Source organism: Chiroxiphia lanceolata, chromosome 29 (genome assembly GCF_009829145.1).
Source record: "Chiroxiphia lanceolata isolate bChiLan1 chromosome 29, bChiLan1.pri, whole genome shotgun sequence".
Classification (NCBI taxonomy): domain Eukaryota; kingdom Metazoa; phylum Chordata; class Aves; order Passeriformes; family Pipridae; genus Chiroxiphia; species Chiroxiphia lanceolata.
The window spans coordinates 1,433,792-1,453,286 of NC_045665.1; the positions used below are offsets into that span (position 1 = coordinate 1,433,792).

Sequence of the window (19,495 nt, forward strand, 5' to 3'; positions counted from 1 at the left end):
CCTCTTTTTCCTTTACCCCCTTTTTTCTTCCTTCCCTTTTCCCCCATTCCCATTTTTCCTTTATCCCCTTTTTCCTCCTTCCCTTTTGTCCCCTTCCCCCTTTGTGCCTCTTTTCCCCCCTTTTCCCTCTTTCCTCCCCATTTTCCTCCCCTTTCCCTCTTTTTTCCAGGGGTGACATCAACCCGGGCCGGGCTGGGAGGTGAGCTCAGATTTTTGGGAATTCTGGAAATTCCCAAGCCCCCACAGGGACACAAATTTTGGGGGGACCCCCTCCCACATCAGACTGAGATCTTGGGAAGATTTTGGGGAAATTTTGAGGGGTTTTTGGAGTGTTTTTGTTCCCAAAACCCCACGGGGTGACATCAACCCAGGCCAGGCTGGGAGGTCAGCGGGTGACTCCCCGAGCTCAGATTTTTGGGAATTCCGGGATTTCCCGCCCCCCCCACGGGGACACAACTTTTTGGGGACCCTCCCCCCAACATTCCCGAGGGTTTTGGGGTGTTTTGGTCCCCCCAGACCCCCCAAACCCCAGGGGGTGACATCAACCCGGGAGGCGAGCGGGTGACTCCCCGAGCTCAGATTTTTGGGAATTCTGGGACTTCCCTCCCCCCCCACAAGGACACAAATTTGGGGGGACCCCCTCCCACATCAGACTGAGATCTTGGGAAGATTTTGGGGGAATTTTGAGGGCTTTTTGGGGTGTTTTTGTTCCCAAAACCCCAGGGGGTGACACCAACCCGGGAGGTGAGTGGGCGACTCCGCGAGCTCAGATTTTTGGGAATTCCGGGACTTCCCTCCCCCCCCACGGGGACACAACTTTTTGGGGACCCTCCCCCCGCCCTTCCCGAGGTTTTTGGGGTGTCTTGGCCCCCCCAGGCCCCCCACCCGTGGCGTTGTTGCGGTGCCCTTTGTAGCGTTTGCTGTACTGGGCGCCGTCGCTGTGCCCGGAGTCGAAGAGGTAAATGTCCTCGTCGTTGTAACTCGCCAGCAGCTCTGCAATTCCAGGGGGAAAAAAAACGGGAATTCCACCGGTTCGGGGGCGCTGGGAAGCCCAGGAAGCCCCGGGGATGCCGGGAATGCCAGGAATTCCCCCCCCTTCCCCCTTTTCCCTCACCGGAGCCGTCGTGGCTGTACACCAGGCACGTGATGTTGGCTTTGGACTCGCTGTTCACCTGGGGGGGGAAAAACAGGGAAAAACGGGAATTCCGGATGGGATTCCAGGGATTCCAGGGATTCTGGCGCCTGGGTGAGGAGCTGGGGGTGTTCCCCGAGCATAAAGCCCCTCCTGGTGCCCAGACAAGCAGCGGAAAATCGGGATAAAGGGGAAAAACCCCAGGGCTCCCAGTATTCCCAGTATTCCCAGCGCTCCCAGCACTCCCAGTATTCCCTGTGCCCCCAGTATTCCCTGTGCTCCCAGTATTCCCTGTGCTCCCAGTATTCCCAGTCTCCCAGTGCTCTCAGTGCTCCCACTATTCCCAGCGCTCCCACTATTCCCAGTGCTCCCACTATTCCCAGCACTCCCAGCATTCCCAGTGCTCCCAGTATTCCCAGTGCTCCCAGTGCTCAGAGCATTCCCACTATTCCCAGCATTCCCAGTATTCCCAGTTCTCCCAGCATTCCCAGTATTCCCAGCGCTCCCATCATTCCCAGCATTTCCAGTATTCCCATCATTCCCAGCATTCCCACTATTCCAATCATTCCCATCATTCCCAGCACTCCCATCATTCCCATTATTCCCACTATTCTCATCATTCCCAGCATTCCCAATATTCCCATCATTCCCACTATTCCAATCATTCCCATCATTCCCAGCACTCCCAGTATTCCCACTATTTCCATCATTCCTGGTATTCCCATCATTCCCAGCACTCCCATCATTCCCAGCATTCCCATCATTCCCGGTATTCCCATCATTCCCACTATTCCCATCATTCCCATCATTCCCACTATTCCCAGCATTCCCATCATTCCCAGTATTCCCACTATTCCCAGCATTCCCAGCACTCCCATCACTCCCAGCACTCCCATCATTCCCGGTATTCCCGGCATTCCCATCATTCCCACCAGGTGGTGGGGGCAGAACTTTTTCAGGACTCCGTTGTTCTCGTTCTCGTCGATTTTCCGCTGGTCGTAAATCCTGCGGGAATCGGGAACGCCGGGATCGGGAAAGGCTCGGCATTCCCAGGATTTGGGGGTATCCCAGGATTTGGGTATCCCGGGATTGGGGGTATCCCTGGATTTGGGGTATCCCAGGACTTGGGATTCCCAGGATTTGGGAGATTCCCAGGATTTGGGATTCCCGGGATTCGGGATTCCCAGGATTTGAGGTATCCCAGGATTTGGATATCCCAGGATTTGGGATTCCCAGGATTTAGGGGTATCCTGGGATTCAGGGGATTCCCAGGATTTGGGGTATCCCAAGATTTGGGGGTATCCCAGCATTTGGATATCCCAGGATTTGGGGGTATCCCAGGATTTGGGGGATTCCCAGCATTTGGGGGCATCCTAGGATTCGGGGTATCCCAGGATTCGGGGTATCCCGGGATTCAGGATTCCCAGGATTCAGGGTATCCCAGGATTCGGGGTATCCCAGGCTTCGGGGTATCCCGGGATTCCGGATTGCCGGGATGGGGCCCCACCTGACGAACTGGTCTCTGCCGCCGACGGCGAAGTGGGAGGTGTTGGCGGGGTTGACGTAGATGGTGTAGAGCCCAACCTTCTTCTCCTTCTCCTTCGTCACCACCAACTTCCTGGGAAAGGGAAAAAACCGGGAAGGGCTCAGCAAACCCCCCCCAGGGGGAAAAACGGGATTGCACGGGACAAACCATGGGAGGGGGGGAGAACCCTTCCCAAACATTCCCAACCGTTCCCAACATTCCCAAACATTCCCGACCATTCCCAACATTCCCAACCATTCCCAACCACTCCCGACTGTTCCCAACCATTCCCAATCCTTCCCAACCGTTCCTAACCATTCTCAACCATTCCCAACCATTCCCGACCATTCCAAACCATTCCCAAACATTCCCAACTGTTCCCAACCACTGCAGACCGTTCCCAACCACTCCCAACCTTTTCCAACCATTCCCAACCCTTCCCAACCATTCCCAACTATTCCCAACCATTCCTGACCATTCCTGGCCATTCCCAAGCATTCCAAAGCATTCCTGACCATTCCCGACCATTCCCAACCATTCCCAACTGTTCCCAACCATTCCCGACCATTCCCAATCGTTTCAGACCATTCCCAACCATTCCCAACCGTTCATGACTGTTCTCAACTGATCCCAACCCTTCCCAACCATTCCTAACTGTTCCCAACCATTCCCGACCGTTCCCAACAGTTCCTGATCATTCCCAACTATTCTCAACCCTTCCCGACCATTCCTGACCATTCCCAACCGTTCCTGACCATTTCCAACCATTCCCAACCCCTCCCAACCCTTCCCAACCCTTCCCAACCATTCCCAACCGTTCCTGACCATTCCCAAGTGTTCCCAACCATTCCCAACCCTTCCCAACCATTCTCAACCCTTCCCAACCATTCTTGACCATTCCCAACCGTTCCCAACCATGTTTCCCCCCCAGAATTCCCAGGTTTCCCCCCCTAATCCCATGTTTTCCCCCCAGCATTCCCATTTTTTCCCCCAGCATTCCCATTTTCCCCCGACATCCCCATTTCTCCCCCGGAATCCCCCGTTTTCCCCCCCAATCCCACGTTTTCTCCCAGCATTCCCATTTTTCCCCCCCCAATCCCGTGTTTTCCCCCCGGCATTCCCGTTTTCCCCCCGGCATTCCCATTTTTCCCCCCGGCATTCCCGTTTTCCCCCCGGCATTCCCGTTTTCCCCCCGGCATTCCCGTGTTTTCCCCCCGGCATTCCCGTTTTCCCCCCAGCATTCCCGTTTTCCCCCCAGCATTCCCGTTTTCCCCCCGGCATTCCCGTTTTTCCCCCCGGCATTCCCGTTTTCCCCCCGTACGACGCGGGCCGGTCCTGCCGCAGGTCGATGGTGAACACGACGGCGTCTTCTCCCGCCGACAGGAACGTGCACGGGGAGTCCGGCTCCAGGGCCAGCTGGGACGGGAAAAACGGGAATGGGAAACCGGGAATGGGGGAAATCCAATCGGGAATGGGGAAAATCCGACTGGGAATGGGGGAAATCCGACTGGGAATGGGGAAAATTCAACTGGGAATGGAGGAAATCCAACTGGGAATGGGGAAAATCCAACTGGGAATGGGGAAAATCCAACCGGGAATGGGGGAAATCCAACTGGGAATGGGGAAAATCCAACTGGGAATGGGGGAAATCCAACTGGGAATGGGGAAATCCAATCAGGAATGGGGGAAATCCAACTGGGAATGGGGAAAATCCCAACCAGAAATGGGGGAAATCCAACCGGCAATGGGGAAAATTCAAGCGGGAATGGGGAAAATCCACCCAAAAATCTGAGAAAATCCAACCAGAAATTGAGGAAATTCCCCCAGAAATGGGGAAAATCCAACCGGAAATGGAGAAAATCCAACCGGAAAGGGGGAAAATCCAACTGGAAACGGGGGAAATCCACACGGAAATGGGGAAAATCCAACCAGAAATGGACAAAATTTGCTCAAAAATGGACAAAATCCACCCAAAAACTGAGAAAATTCAACCAGAAATTGGGGAAATTCACCCAGAAATGGGGAAAATCCAACCAGAAATGGGGAAAATCTGCCCAAAAATGGAGAAAATCCAACCAGAAATTGAAGAAATTCACCCTGAAATGGGGAAAATCCACCCAAAAAATGGACAAAATTCACCCAAAAATGGACAAAATCCACTAAAAAAATGGATAAAATCCACTCGAAAATGGGGAAAATTCAACCAGAAACGGGAAAAATCCACCCAAAACCTGAGAAAATCCGCACGGAAATGGGGAAAATCCACAAAAAACCAGAGAGAATTCACCCAAAAATGGGCAAAACCCACCTAAAACTGGAGAAATTCTACCCAAAAAATGGAGAAAATCCAACTGGAAATGGGGAAAATCCAACGGGAAATTGAGGAAATCCACCCAGAAATGGGGAAAATTCAACCGGAAATGGGCAAAATCTGCCCAGAAATGGACAAAATCGACACAGAAATGGAAAAAATCCACCCAAAAATGGACAAAATCCACCCAAAACCAGAGAAAACTCAACCAGAAATTGAGGAAATTCACACGGAAATGGGGAAAATCCGCACGGAAATGGGGGGAATCCAACCGGGAATGGGGAAAATTCAACTGGAAATGGGGAAAATCCGACCAGGAATGGGGGAAATCCACCTGAAAATTGGCCAAATCTGCCCAAAATTGGATAAAATCCCCCCAAAAGTGGACAAAATGCCCCCATTCCCAGCTGGATTTGGGAATTCCCACCCAGATTTAGGATTCCCCTGGATCCAGAATTCCCGGGAATGCCACTGGCTCACCTTGTGGGAGGCTCCCTTGTGTTGGGCCACCTCCCTCCTTCCACCTCCCACTCCACCTCCCACCCTGCTCCCACCTCTGGCTGTGGGGATTCCCATTGGGATTTGGGGATTCCCAGCTGGATTTGGGGATTCCCACCCGGATTTCAGGATTCCCACCTATATTTGGGATTCCCCTGGCTCTAGAATTCCCGGGAATGCCACTGGTTCACCTTGAGGGAAGCTCCCTCATGTTGGGCCACCTCCCACCCTGCTCCCACTTCCCAATCACTCCCAGCCCACTGGATTTGGGGATTCCCACCCAGATTTCAGGATTCCCACACGGATTTCGGGATTCCCACCTGGATTTGGGATTCCCCTGGCTCCAGAATTCCCAGGAATTCTGCTGGCTCACCTTGTGTGATGCCCCCTCGTGCTGGGCCACCCGTTTGGTGACGCAACCACCTCCCACCTCCCAACCACTCCCCCCAGTCCCTTGGATTTGGGACTCCTATCTGGATTTGGGGATTCCCACCTGGATTTCAGGATTCCCACCCGGATTTAGGATTCCCCTGGATCCAGAATTCCCGGGAATGCCACTGGCTCACCTTGTGGGAGGCTCCCTCGTGTTGGGCCACCTCCCTCCTTCCACCTCCCACTCCACCTCCCACCCTGCTCCCACCTCTGGCTGTGGGGATTCCCAGCTGGATTTGGGGATTCCCAGCTGGATTTGGGGATTCTCAGTTGGATTTGGGGATTCCCCTGGCTCTAGAATTCCCGGGAATGCCACTGGCTCACCTTGATGGAAGCTCCCTCGTGTTGGGCCACCTCCCACCCTGCTCCCACTTCCCAATCACTCCCAGCCCTGGATTTGGGGATTCCCACCCAGATTTCAGGATTCCCACCCGGATTTCAGAATTCCCACCCGGATTTGGGATTCCCCTGGCTCCAGAATTCCCAGGAATTCTGCTGTCTCACCCTGTGTGATGCCCCCTCGTGCTGGGCCACCCGTTTGGTGCCCCGGCAGCACTGGGTGTCCACCTCCCACCTCCCACCTCACTCCCACTTCCCAATCACTCCCAGTCCACTGGATTTGGGGATTCCCACCCAGGTTTCAGGATTCCCATCCAGATTTCAGGATTCCCACCCGGATTTAGGATTCCCCTGGATCCAGAATTCCCGGGAATGCCGCTCTCACCTTGTGGGAGGCTCCCTCGTGTTGGGCCACCTCCCTCCTTCCACCTCCCACCCTGTTCCCACCTCTGGTTGTGGGGATTCCCAGTTGGATTTGGGGATTCCCACCGGGATTTCAGGATTCCCACCTGGATTTGGGATTCCCCTGGCTCTAGAATTCCCGGGAATGCCACTCTCACCTTGTGTGATGCCCCCTCGTGCTGGGCCACGCACTTGGTGACACAACCACCTCTCACCTCCCAACCACTCCCAGCCCACTGGATTTGGGGATTCCCACCCGGATTTCAGGATTCCCACCCGGATTTAGGATTCCCCTGGCTCCAGAATTCCCGGGAATTCCACTCTCACCCTGTGTGATGCCCCCTCGTGCTGGGCCACCCGCTTGGTGCCCCGGCAGCACTGGGTGTCCACCTCCCACCTCCCACCTCACTCCCACTTCCCAATCACTCCCAGCCCCTTGGATTCAGGATTCCCACCCGGATTTGGGATTGCCCTGGCTCCAGAATTCCCGGGAATGCCGCTCTCACCTTGTGTGATGCCCCCTTGTGCTGTGCCACCCGCTTGGTGCCCCGGCAGCACTGGGTGGCCGAGAGCTCGGCCACTCGGACCTGCCCGTCCCGGGCACACATGGCCAGCGTGGAGTCCCCGCTGTTGGGCAGGAATTTCGCCTGGAAAACGGGGAAAAACGGGAAAGGGGGAGGGCGGGGGAGGGGGTTAGTGAAGGCACAGGGAATGTGGGAAGGGGGGAATGTGGGAATGTGGGAATGGGGGAAGGGATCCCCCATCCCCGATGGAGCAGAAGGGGAGGGAGGGTGAGAAGGGCCAGGGGGGGATTCCCGGGAATTGACTCTGGAATTATCTTGGGAATGATGGTGAGATGTCCTGGGAATCGTCCTGGCTCTCCCGGGAATTATCCTGGGAGTTATCCCAAGATTTCCTGGGAATCATCCTAAATTCTCCCGGGAATTATCCTAAATTCTCCCGGGAATTATCCTAAATTCTCCCGGGAATTGTCCTGGCTCTCCTGGGAATTATCCTAAATTCTCCCAGGATAATTCCTGGGAGTTACCCAAGATCTCCTGGGAATCACCCCAAGCGCTCCCAGGAATCATCCCAAATTCTCCTGGGAATTATCCCGGGAGTTGTGCCAAGATCTCCTGGGAATTGTCCCAAGCACTCCCAGGAATCATCCTAAGCTCTCCCAGGAATTATCCTAAATTCTCCCAGGATAATTCCTGGGAATTATCCCATCCCAAGATCTCCTGGGAATCATCCCAGGCACTCCCAGGAATCATCCTAAATTCTCCCAGGAATTATCCTGGGAATTATCCCAAGATCTCCTGGGAATTGTCCTAAATTCTCCTGGGAATCATCCCGGCTCTCCTGGGAACCAACCTGAGCTCTCCCAGGAATTATCTGAAATTCTCCCAGGATAATTCCTGGGAGTTATCCCAGGATCTCCTGGGAATCATCCCAAGCACTCCCAGGAATCATCCCAAATTCTCCTGGGAACTGTCCTGAGAATTATCCCAAGATCTCCCAGGAATGACCCTAAATTCTCCCAGGAATCATCCTGGGAGTTATCCCAAGATCTCCTGGGAATCGTCCCAAGCTCTCCCAGGAATCATCCTAAATTCTCCCAGGATAATTCCTGGGAGTTATCCCAAGATCTCCCGGGAATCATCCTAAATGCTCCCAGGAATTGTCCTAAATTCTCCTGGGAATTGTCCTGGGAGTTATCCCAGGATCTCCTGGGAATCATCCCAAGCTCTCCCAGGAATCATCCTAAATTCCCCAGGAATCTCCTGAATTCTCTCTCCCAGGAATGATCCCAGTTTCTCCCAGGACGCATCCCAAACCCTCCCAGGAACCATCCCAGCTCCCCTGGGAATAATCCTGGCAGTTTTCCCGAGCTCTCCTGGGAATGACCCCAGGAATCATCCCAAACTCTCCCAGGAATCATCCTCAGCTCTCCTGGGCATAATTCCAAACTCTCCCCCAGGAATCATTCCAGCTCTCCCGGGAATCATCCTGGGAATTACCCCAGGAATCACCCTGACCTCTCCTGGGAATCATTCCGAGCTCTCCCCTTGGAATCATCCCAAACTCTCCAGGGAATCATCCCAGCAATTATCCCAGTCTCTCCTGGACGTCATTCCCACCTCTCCTAGAATTCTCCTCTACCCCAAACAGGGACCCTCGGGACGTTGGATTCCAGGGCACATCCGTGGGATTTGGAGACTGGATTGACTCTTGGGAATTATCTTGGGAATGATGGTGAGATGTCCCAGGAATCATCCCGGCTCTCCCGGGAATCGTCCTGGGAGTCATCCCATCAGCAGATCTCCTGGGAATCATCCCAAGCATTCCCAGGAATCATCCCAAATTCTCTCGGGAATTGTCCTGGGAGTTATCCCAAGATCTCCCAGGAATTGTCCTAAATTCTCCTGGGAATCATCCTGGGAGTTATCCCATCCCAAAATCTCCTGGGAATCATCCCAAGTACTCCCAGGAATCATCCTAAGCTCTCCCAGGAATCATCCTAAATTCTCCCAGGATAATTCCTGGGAGTTATCCCAAGATCTTCCAGGAATCATCCTAAATTCTCCCGGGAATTGTCCTGGGAGTTATTCCAAGACTTCCTGGGAATCATCCCAAGCACTCCCAGGAATCATCCTGAATTCTCCTGGAATTCTCCCGGGAGTTCTCCTGGGAATTCTCCTCCCCCGCTCCCCCAGCCCCATTCCCAAACATCCCCTGGATCAGCCGAGACCCTCCCGGGATCCCCCCCATCCCACAGCCAACAATTCCCAGAGCCCACCCGAGCCTTGGGAGCGGCTCCCAAACCTCCTCCCACGGGATCCCGGGATCAGCCGGGCCGGGAATGAGCTCTGGGATCATCCAGGATCATCCGGGATCCTCCAGGATCAGGGACACCCCCCTGGCCCCCCCAGTGATCCCTGTCCAGGCTCTTCCCAACCCCCCCTGGAGCCCCTGCCAGTGCCCACCCCCCCTTTCCAGGGGGAAATTCCTCCTGATTCCCAACCTGCCCCTCCCCTGGCACAGCTCCAGGCCCTTCCCTCTCCTCCTGGTTTTCCCTGATTTCCCCCCCAGCTCCAACCTCCTGCCAGGGAATTCCAGAGGGAGAAGGTGCCCCCTGAGCCCCCTTTGCTCCGGGATGAGCCCCCCCAGCTCCCTCAGGAACTTCTCCAGACCCTTCTCCTGCTGCTCCAAACCCTTCCCGGGCCTCGCTGCCCTTCCCTGGACACCCCAACGTCCTCCCCATCCCATTCCATGGGATCCCCCATTCCCACCTGGAAGATGCTCCTCAGCACCCTCCCCATTCCCATTCCTGTAGGATCTCATGATTCCCACCTGGAAGATGCTGCCTTTGTGCCCTCAGCACCCTCCTCATCCCTGTTCCCATGGGATCCTGCAATTCCCACAGATCCCACCTGGAAGACGTTGCTCTCGTGCCCTCAGCACCCTCCACGTGGACATTCCTGCTCTATTCCTCATTCCCAGCTGGAAAATGCTGCTCTCATGCCCTCAGCACCCTTCCCATCCCTGTTCCTAAGCCCATTCCCACTCTATCCCCATTCCCACCTGGATGCTGCTTTTGTGTCTTCAACACCCTCCCCATTCCCATTCCTGCTCTACCCTCATTCCCACCTGGAAGATGTCGCTCTCGTGCCCTCAACACCCTCCCAATCCCTGTTCCCATGGGATTCTGCAGTTCCCTCCATTCCCACCTGGAAGATGCTGCTCTTGTGCCCTCAACATCCTCCCCATTCCCATTCCTGCTCTATCCCTCATTCCCACCTGGAAGACATCACTCTTGTGCCCTCAGCACCCTCCTCATGCCCATCCCAGGGGATCCTGCAATTCCCCCCATTCCCACCTGGAAGACGTTGCTCCTGTGCCCTCAGCACCCTCCCCGTGCCCATTCCCACCCCCATTCCTGCTCTATCCCCTCATTCCCACCTGGAAGACATCACTCTCGTGCCCCTTAATACACCCCCTGTGCCCATTCCATGGGATCCTCCCATTCCCACTTGGAAGAGGTCGCTCTCGTGCCCTCAGCACCCTCCCCATCCCTGTTCCCATGGGATCCTGCAATTCCCATAATTCCCACCTGGAAGACGTTGCTCTCGTGCCCTCAGCACCCTCCCCGTGCCCATTCCTGGAAGACATGGCTCTACCCCTGTGGCTCTATCCCTCATTCCCACCTGGAAGACGTTGCTCTTGAGCCCTCAGCACCCTCCCTGTGCCCATTCCCGCTCCGTGCCCCATTCCCACCTGGAAGATGTTGCTCTCATGCCCTCAGCACCCTCCCCATGCCCCTCCCCGTGCCCATTCCCACACCCATTCCCTGCCATCCCCCCTCCATTCCCACCTGGCAGACATCGCTCTCATGCCCTCACACCCTCCCCGTGCCCCTTCCCGTGCCCATTCCCACACCCATTCCCACTCTATCCCTCCTCCATTCCCACCTGGAAGACGCTGCTCTCATGCCCTCAACACCCTCCCCATCCCTGTTCCCATGGGATCCTGCAATTCCCCCCATTCCCACCTGGAAAACGTTGCTCTTGCGCCCTCAGCACCCTCCCCATGCCCTCCCTGTGCCCATTCCCTGCCATCCCTCCTCCATTCCCACCTGGCAGACATCACTCTCATGCCCTCACACCCTCCCCATCCCTGTTCCCATGGGATCCTGCCATTCCCCCTCTATTCCCACCTGGCAGACATCGCTCTCATGCCCTCAGCACCCTCCCCATACCCCTCCCCGTGCCCATTCCCACACCCATTCCCGCTCTATCCCCCCTCCATTCCCACCTGGAAGACGCTGCTCTCATGCCCTCAGCACCCTCCCCATACCCCTTCCTGTGCCCATTCCCACGCCCATTCCCTGCCATCCCCCCCCAATTCCCACCTGGCAGACATCACTCTCATGCCCTCACACCCTCCCCGTGCCCCTTCCCGTGCCCATTCCCACACCCATTCCCACTCTATCCCCCTCCATTCCCACCTGGAAGACGCTGCTCTTGTGCCCTCAGCACCCTCCCCATCCCTTTTCCCATGGGATCCTGCAATTCCCCCCATTCCCACCTGGAAGACGTCGCTCTCGTACCCTCAGCACCCTCCCTGTGCCCATTCCCACACCCATTCCCACTCTATCCCCCAATTCCCACCTGGAAGACGTCGCTCTCATGCCCTCAGCACCCTCCCCATGCCCATTCCCACACCCATTCCCGTTCTATCCCCCCTCCATTCCCACCTGGAAGACGCTGCTCTCATGCCCTCAGCACCCTCCCCATACCCCTCCCCGTGCCCATTCCCACACCCATTCCCTGCCATCCCCCCCCAATTCCCACCTGGAAGACGTTGCTCTCGTGCCCTCAGCACCCTCCCCGTGCCCATTCCCACCCCCATTCCCTGCCATCCCCCCTCCATTCCCACCTGGCAGACATCACTCTCATGCCCTCACACCCTCCCCATGCCCTCCCCGTGCCCATTCCCACCCCCATTCCTGCTCTATCCCCCCTCTATTCCCACCTGGAAGATGCTGCTCTTGTGCCCTCAGCACCCTCCCCATCCCTTTTCCCATGGGATCCTGCAATTCCCCCCATTCCCACCTGGCAGACATCGCTCTCGTGCCCTCACACCCTCCCCATACCCCTTCTCGTGTCCATTCCCACCCCCATTCCCTGCCATCCCCCCCCCATTCCCACCTGGAAGACGTTGCTCTTGTGGCCGCTGTCGAACTGGAGGACGGGCCTGCGCCGGAGCCAGTCCCAGACGAGCACCTTGAGGTCGTCGGAGCCGCTGGCCAGGCGGGTGCCGCGCTGGTTGAAGTGCAGGGTGTTGACGCAGCCCGTGTGCCCCTCCAGGCCGTGCTGGAGGCGGAAGCGCTGCACGAAGAGCCGGGCCCCGCACGCCTCGGGCACGAAGCGGGCGCAGGAGCCGAGCTGGCGCTGGCGCAGGGCGGGGATCGCCCTCCAGCGCGGCCGCGGCAGCGCCCACGTCTCCGAGGCCACCCAGTCCTCCAGCGCCTGCTCCTCGTCCGACGAGTCGCGCTCGCGGGGCGGCCGCTTGCGCGGCGAGCGCCGGCGGGAGCGGCGCCGCTCCTCCTCCTCCTCCTCCTCCTCCTCCTCCTCCTCCTCGTCCTCGTCGCCGTCCCCCCCCGCGCGGCTCCTCCTCGGGGACGGAGTAGTGGCCGGTGTCGTCCATGCTGTCCGAGTCGCGCTCCCCGGAGCTGTCGCTGTCGGTGTCCCCGCGGGGCCGGCCCCGCGTCCCCCCCGCGGGCGCCGCCGGCTCCGAGGAGCCCGTCAGGCTCAGGCTGGCCGAGCCCGTCAGGCTCAGGCTCGCGTCCGACGCCTCCACCTCGATCCCCGACGACGTCTCGCGCCCATCCTCGGCCGACATGTCCTCGGGGCTGCTCGACAGGCTGCCTGGGGGGGAAAGGGGGACACCCTCAGTGACACCCTGACACCCTCAGGGACACCCTGACACCCTGGGACACCCTCAGTGTCACCCTGACATGTCCTCGGGGCTGCTCGACAGGCTGCCTGGGGGGGCAGGGGGACACCCTCAGTGACACCCTGACACCCTGGGACACTGTCACTGTCACCCTGACACCCTCAGGGACACCCTGACATCCTGGGACACTGTCACTGTCATCCTGACACCCTCAGGGACACCCTGACATCCTGGGACACTGTCACTGTCACCCTGACACCCTCAGGGACACCCTGACATCCTGGGACACTGTCACTGTCACCCTGACATGTCCTCGGGGCTGCTCGACAGGCTGCCTGGGGGGGCAGGGGGACACCCTCAGTGACACCCCGACACCCTCAGGGACACCCTGGGACCCTCAGGGACACCCTGACAGCCTCAGGGACACCCTGACAGCCTCACACACATCCTCAGGGATGCCTGGGAACACACGGACACCCCTGCTGGCACCCTGACACCCTCACTGTCACCCTGTGACCCTGTCATTGGCACCCTGACACCCTCAGTGTCACCCTGACGTGTCCTCGGGGCTGTTCAACAAGGCTGCCTGGGGACAGGAGGGACACAGGGATGGCACCCTGGGACCCTCAGGGACACCCTGACACCCTCAGGGACAACCTGTGGCCCTGTCATTGTCACCCTGACATGCTCATTGTCACCCTGACACCCTCAGTGACACCCTCACTACCACCCTGTGACCCTGTCACTGTCACCCTGTGACCCTGTCACTGTCACCCTGACATCCTGTCACTGTCACCCTGACACCCTCGGTGACACCCTGACACCCTCATTGACACCCTTATTGTCACTGTGACCTTGTCATTGTCACCCTGACACCCTCACTGTCCTCCTGTTACCCTCAGTGACACCCTGACACTGTCACTGTCCCCCTGACACCCTCAGTGTCACCCTGTCACCCTCAGTGTCACCCTGACACCCTCAGTGACACCCTGACACCCTCACTGTCCCCCTGTCACCCTCAGTGTCACCCTGACACCCTCAGTGTCACCCTGACACTCTCACTGTCACCCTGACACCCTCAGTGACACCCTGACACCCTCACTGTCCCCCTGACACCCTCAGTGTCACCCTGACACTCTCACTGTCACCCTGTCACCCTCACTGTCACCCTTACACCCTCAGTGACACCCTGACACCCTCAGTGTCCCCCTGTCACCCTCAGTGTCACCCTGACACCCTCACTGTCCCCCTGTCACCCTCAGTGTCACCCTGACACCCTCAGTGTCACCCTGACACTCTCACTGTCACCCTGACACCCTCAGTGACACCCTGACACCCTCACTGTCCCCCTGACACCCTCAGTGTCACCCTGACACTCTCACTGTCACCCTGTCACCCTCAGTGTCACCCTTACACCCTCAGTGACACCCTGACACCCTCAGTGTCCCCCTGTCACCCTCAGTGTCACCCTGACACCCTCAGTGTCACCCTGACACTCTCACTGTCACCCTGTCACCCTCAGTGTCACCCTGACACCCTCAGTGACACCCTGACACCCTCACTGTCCCCCTGTCACCCTCAGTGTCACCCTGACACCCTCAGTGACACCCTGACACCCTCACTGTCCCCCTGACACTGCCACTGTCACCCTGACACCCTCATTGTCACCCTGACACCCTCATTGTCACCCTGACACCCTCAGTGTCACCCTGACATTGCTACTGTCCCCCTGACACACTGTCACTGTCCCCCTGCCCCCCCACTGCCCCCCCAGTGCCCCCCCAGTGCCCCCCCAGTGCCCCCCCAGTGCCCCCCCAGTGCCCCCCGTCCCCGCGGGTGCCCCCGACCGTTGGCGATGTCCGTCCGTCCGTCCATGCCGCTCCCTCTGTCCGACATCCCGGATTCCCGAGCGATTCCCTGCGGGAACACACGGAAGGAAGGGCTGGAGCCGCCCCAGCCCCACGGCCCCGACCCCCCCCGGCCCCGTTTTCCAAGGAAAAACCCCAAAGGAAGCTCCGGGAAGGCTCCGGGACACCCGGGAAAAGCTGCTCCCGAGGGATTTGGAACCCCAGGGACAGGTTTTTAAACACATTCCCAGAAAAAATTCCCAATTTTCCACATGCCACTGAGCCACGTGGGCCCTACAACACCACTGGCTGTTCCCAAAACCTCTGTTTTCCAAGGAAAAACCCCAAAAGAAGCTCCGGGAAGGCTCCAGGACACCCGGGAAAAGCTGCTCCCGAGGGATTTTTAGCCCCAGGGATAGATTTGTAAACACATTCCCGGGCAAAATTCCCCATTTTCCATGTGACATGGAGACACAGGGGCCCCATGGCACCACTGGCTGTTCCCAAAACTCTGTTTTCCAAGGAAAAGCCCCAGAGGAAGCCCCAGGAAGGCTCCAGGACACCTGGGAAAAGCTGCTCCCAAGGGATTTTTAGCCCCAGGGATACATTTGTAAACACATTCCCAAGCAAAATTCCCAATTTTCCACATGCCATGGAGACACAGGGGCCCAATGGCACCACTGGTTGTTCCCAAAACCTCTGTTTTCCAAGGAAAAGCTCCAAAAGAAGCTCCAGGAAGGCTCCGGGACACCCGGGAAAAGCTGCTCCTGAGGGATTTGGAACCCCAGAGACAAGTTTTTAAACACATTCCCAGGCAAAATTCCCAATTTTCCATGTGCCACAGAGCCACGTGGGCCCCATGGGCACCACTGGCTGTTCCCAAAACCTCTGTTTTCCAAGGAAAAACCCCAAAAGAAGCTCCGGGAAGGCTCCAGGACACCCGGGAAAAGCTGCTCCCGAGGGATTTTTAGCCCCAGGGATACATTTGTAAACACATTCCCGGGCAAAATTCCCAATTTTCCATGTGACATGGAGCCATGTGGGCCCCAAGGGCACCACTGGCTGTTCCCAAAAACTCTGTTTTCCAAGGAAAAACCCCAAAAGAAGTTCCGGGAAGGCTCCAGGACACCCAGGAAAAGCTGCTCCCGAGGGATTTTTAGCCCCAGGGACAGGTTTTTAAACACATTCCCAGGCAAAATTCCCAATTTTCCATATGCCACGGAGCCATGTGGGCCCTACAGCACCACTGGCTGTTCCCAAAACCTCTGTTTTCCAAGGAAAACCCCCTGGAAAAAGCTCTGGGAAGGCTCCAGGACACCCAGCCCTGGCTCAGCATCCCAGGAAAAGCTGCTCCCAAGGGATTTTTAGCCCCAGGGATACATTTGTAAACACATTCCCAGGCAAAATTCCCAATTTTCCACATGCCATGGAGACACAGGGGCCCCATGGCACCACTGGCTGTTCCCAAAACCTCTGTTTTCCAAGGAAAAGCCCCAAAGGAAGCTCCGGGAAGGCTTCGGGACACCCGGAAAAAGCTGCTCCCGAGGGATTTTGAATCCCAGGGATACATTTGTAAACACATTCCCGGGCAAAATTCCCCCTGGGATCCGTCCAGGAGACACCTGGTGTCCCTGGAGAATGATCCCTGCCCCCCTAAATCCATGGGAAGGGGCAGGAGTGGATCCAGGCAGGAGCTCCCCAGAATTCCCAGTTGTCCCAGGAGAGCTCCACTGATTCCCGGGAATTCCCTGGAATGCCAGAGACCAGCAGGGGAATTATTTTATCCTTCAGACCTTCCCAGTGAGGGGAGGAAAACAAGGAATGTGCTTCCAGAGGGGAGGGAATCCCTTCCCAAACCACGGAGGGGGGAAAACTGGGAAATCCAGGGAGCTGGGGATAAAAACCCAACGAAATCCGAGGATTTGGCAGCTCCCTGGAGGCACAGCTGGGCAGGATCAGCATTCCCAGCTCCACAGGCTCCACATCCCTAAAAATATCCCAGGGCATTCCAGGGCATTCCGGAGGCTCCCGGACGCCGGGATCGGGGCTGACCCGGAGGAGCTTTCCCGCTTTTCCAGGCCCCAAAATTGGGCAGCAATTCCAAGAGTCGTTCCCAGGACATTCCCAGGACATTCCCAGGACATTCCCAGGACATTCCCTGCCCATCCCACGAGGCCCAACTTCCACGTGGGATCAGCTCCAGCCTCCGGCTGCTCCCCAAAATCCAGCAGGCCCTGATTCCAGGATGGAGCCCCCAAATCCCTTGGAAAAGATCCCCCAAATCCCCTGGGAGGGATCCCCAAATCCCTGGGAATAGATCCCCCAAATCCCCTGGGAGGGATCCCCAAATCCTCAGGGACAGATCCCCAAATCCTCAGGGATGGATCCCCAAAATCCTCTGGGATGGAGCCCCCAAATCCCTTGGAATGGAGCCCCAAATCCTCTGGGATGGAGCCCCCAAATCCCTTGGAATGGAGCCCTAAATCCTCAGGGACAGATCCCCCAAATCCTCTGGGATGGATCCCCAAATCCCTTGGAATGGAGGCCCCAAATCCCTTGGAAGGGAGCCCCAAATCCCTTGGAATAGATCCCCAAATCCCTTGGAAGGGATCCCCAAATCCCTTGGAATGGAGGCCCCAAATCCTTTGGAATGGAGCCCCAAATCCCTTTTAATAGATCCCCCAAATCCCTTGGAATAGATCCCCAAATCCCTTGGAATGGAGCCCCAAATCCCTTGGAATAGATCCCCAAATCCCTTGGAATGGATCCCCAAATCCCTTGGAAGGGATCCCCCAAATCCCTTGGAATGGATCCCCCAAATCCCTTGGAATGGATCCCCCAAATCCCTTGGAATAGATCCCCAAATCCCTTGGAATGGAGCCCCAAATCCCCCGGGATCGGGCCCCTCCATCCCCCCCTGACAATTTTGGGGGGGTCCAAACCCCCTCACCCCAAAACATTTTCACCCCAAAATCCCCCCCCGGCCAAAAATCCACGTGGAGAATCCCAGTTTTCCAGGATGGGGGTGGAACCCCCCCCTTGGGAACATCCCTGGATCTTCCCAACCTTTCCCTGGATCGTCCCAACCCCTCCCTGGAGCCCGACGGGCCCCGAGGCTGCTCATTAACGCCGCTAATTAGCGCCGCTCATTAAGCAGCTTCCCCTTTGGAATCCCAGGGAATCCCGGAATTCCCACCTGGGAGCACCTCCCGCCTTTCCCGGGACTCAGCCCCCAATTCCCGAGGGATTTTCCCGGCTTTTGGGGAGCGCCGGGGGCCCCTTCCCGGCGTGGGCGGGCGCTAATTAACGGCTAATTAACGGCGCTTAACGAGCCCCGGGGGCCTCGGCGCGTTCCAGGAGCGCTCCCGGGGCGTTCCCAAGGCCCAGGAAATGCGGGATGAGTCCCGGAATTCCCGGGGATCCAGCGGATCCACTCACCTGTGGGGCCACAGGAACAGCGGGGCTGGAGCTGGGGGGGGCGGCGGGTCAGGGCCCGGGGACCCCCCGGGTTTGGGGACCCCCCGGTTTTGGGAACCCCCCCCTGATCCTTGGGGACCCCCCTCAATCCCTGGGAAGCCCCTGGATCCCTGCAGAATTCCCTGGATTCCTGGGGATCCCAACTTTTGGGGAAAACCCCCTCTCCCACTATTGGGGACCCCCCCTCGATCCCGGGGAACTCCTCAATCCCTGGAGAGCCCCCCAATTTTGGGGACCCCCTGGGAACCCCCTCCCTGATCCTTGGGGACCCCCCTCAACCCCTGGGAAGCCCCTGGATCCCTGGAGAATTCCCTGGATTCCTGGGGATCCCAATTTTTGAGGAAAACCCCCACACACGTTTTTGGGGACTCCCCTCGATCCCTGGGAAACCTCCCAGTTGGGGACCCCCCGGTTTTGGGGAACCCCCCCCCGATCCTTGGGGACCCCCCTCAATCCCTGGGAAGCCTCTGGATCCCCGGAGAATTCCCTGGATTCCTGGGGATCCCAATTTTTGAGGAAAACCCCCTCTCCCATTATTGGGGACCCCCCCTTGATCCCGAGGAACTCCTCAATCCCTGGAGAGCCCCCCAATTTTGGGGACCCCCCCCGATCCCTGGGAACCCCCTCCCTGATCCTTGGGGACCCCCCTCAATCCCTGGGAAGCCCCTGGATCCCTGCAGAATTCCCTGGATTCCTGGGGACCCCAACTTTTGGGGAAATCCCCCCTTCCCATTTCTGGGGACTCCCCTCGATCCCTGGGAAACCCCCCGGTTTTGGGGACCCCCCCCCGATCCCTGGAAAGCCCTGGATCCCTGGAGAATTCCCTGGGTTCCCTGATCCCTGGGAACCCCCCTGGATCCCTGGAGAATTCCCTGGATTCCCGGGGACCCCAACTTTTGGGGAAACCCCCCCCGAGTTTTGGGGACCCCCCCCCAATCCCTGGGAACCCCCCTTGGATCCCTGGAGAATTCCCCTGATCCCCAAATTCCTGGGGAACTCCAGTTTTTGGGGATCCCCCAATCCCTGGGGTACCCCAAATCCCTGAGGACCCCCCTCAGCCCCAAAGACACCCC

General features: G+C 57.7%; 1 protein-coding gene across 1 annotated transcript in view; it reads right to left on the reverse strand.

The window, feature by feature from the left end:
* LOC116799620 (DDB1- and CUL4-associated factor 8-like) overlaps positions 1-19,222 on the reverse strand; it is a 25,711-nt gene extending 6,489 nt beyond the window's left edge. The window contains 12 exon segments of the mRNA XM_032712869.1: positions 886-993; positions 1,115-1,172; positions 2,065-2,137; positions 2,640-2,750; positions 3,979-4,073; positions 7,146-7,286; positions 12,351-12,806; positions 12,808-13,070; positions 14,946-15,015; positions 18,384-18,661; positions 18,692-18,812; positions 18,945-19,222. Of these exon segments, the coding sequence (XP_032568760.1) occupies positions 886-993; positions 1,115-1,172; positions 2,065-2,137; positions 2,640-2,750; positions 3,979-4,073; positions 7,146-7,286; positions 12,351-12,806; positions 12,808-13,070; positions 14,946-14,994 (1,354 nt within the window). The 5' untranslated portion in view covers positions 14,995-15,015; positions 18,384-18,661; positions 18,692-18,812; positions 18,945-19,222.
* Positions 19,223-19,495: the final 273 nt, after the last annotated feature.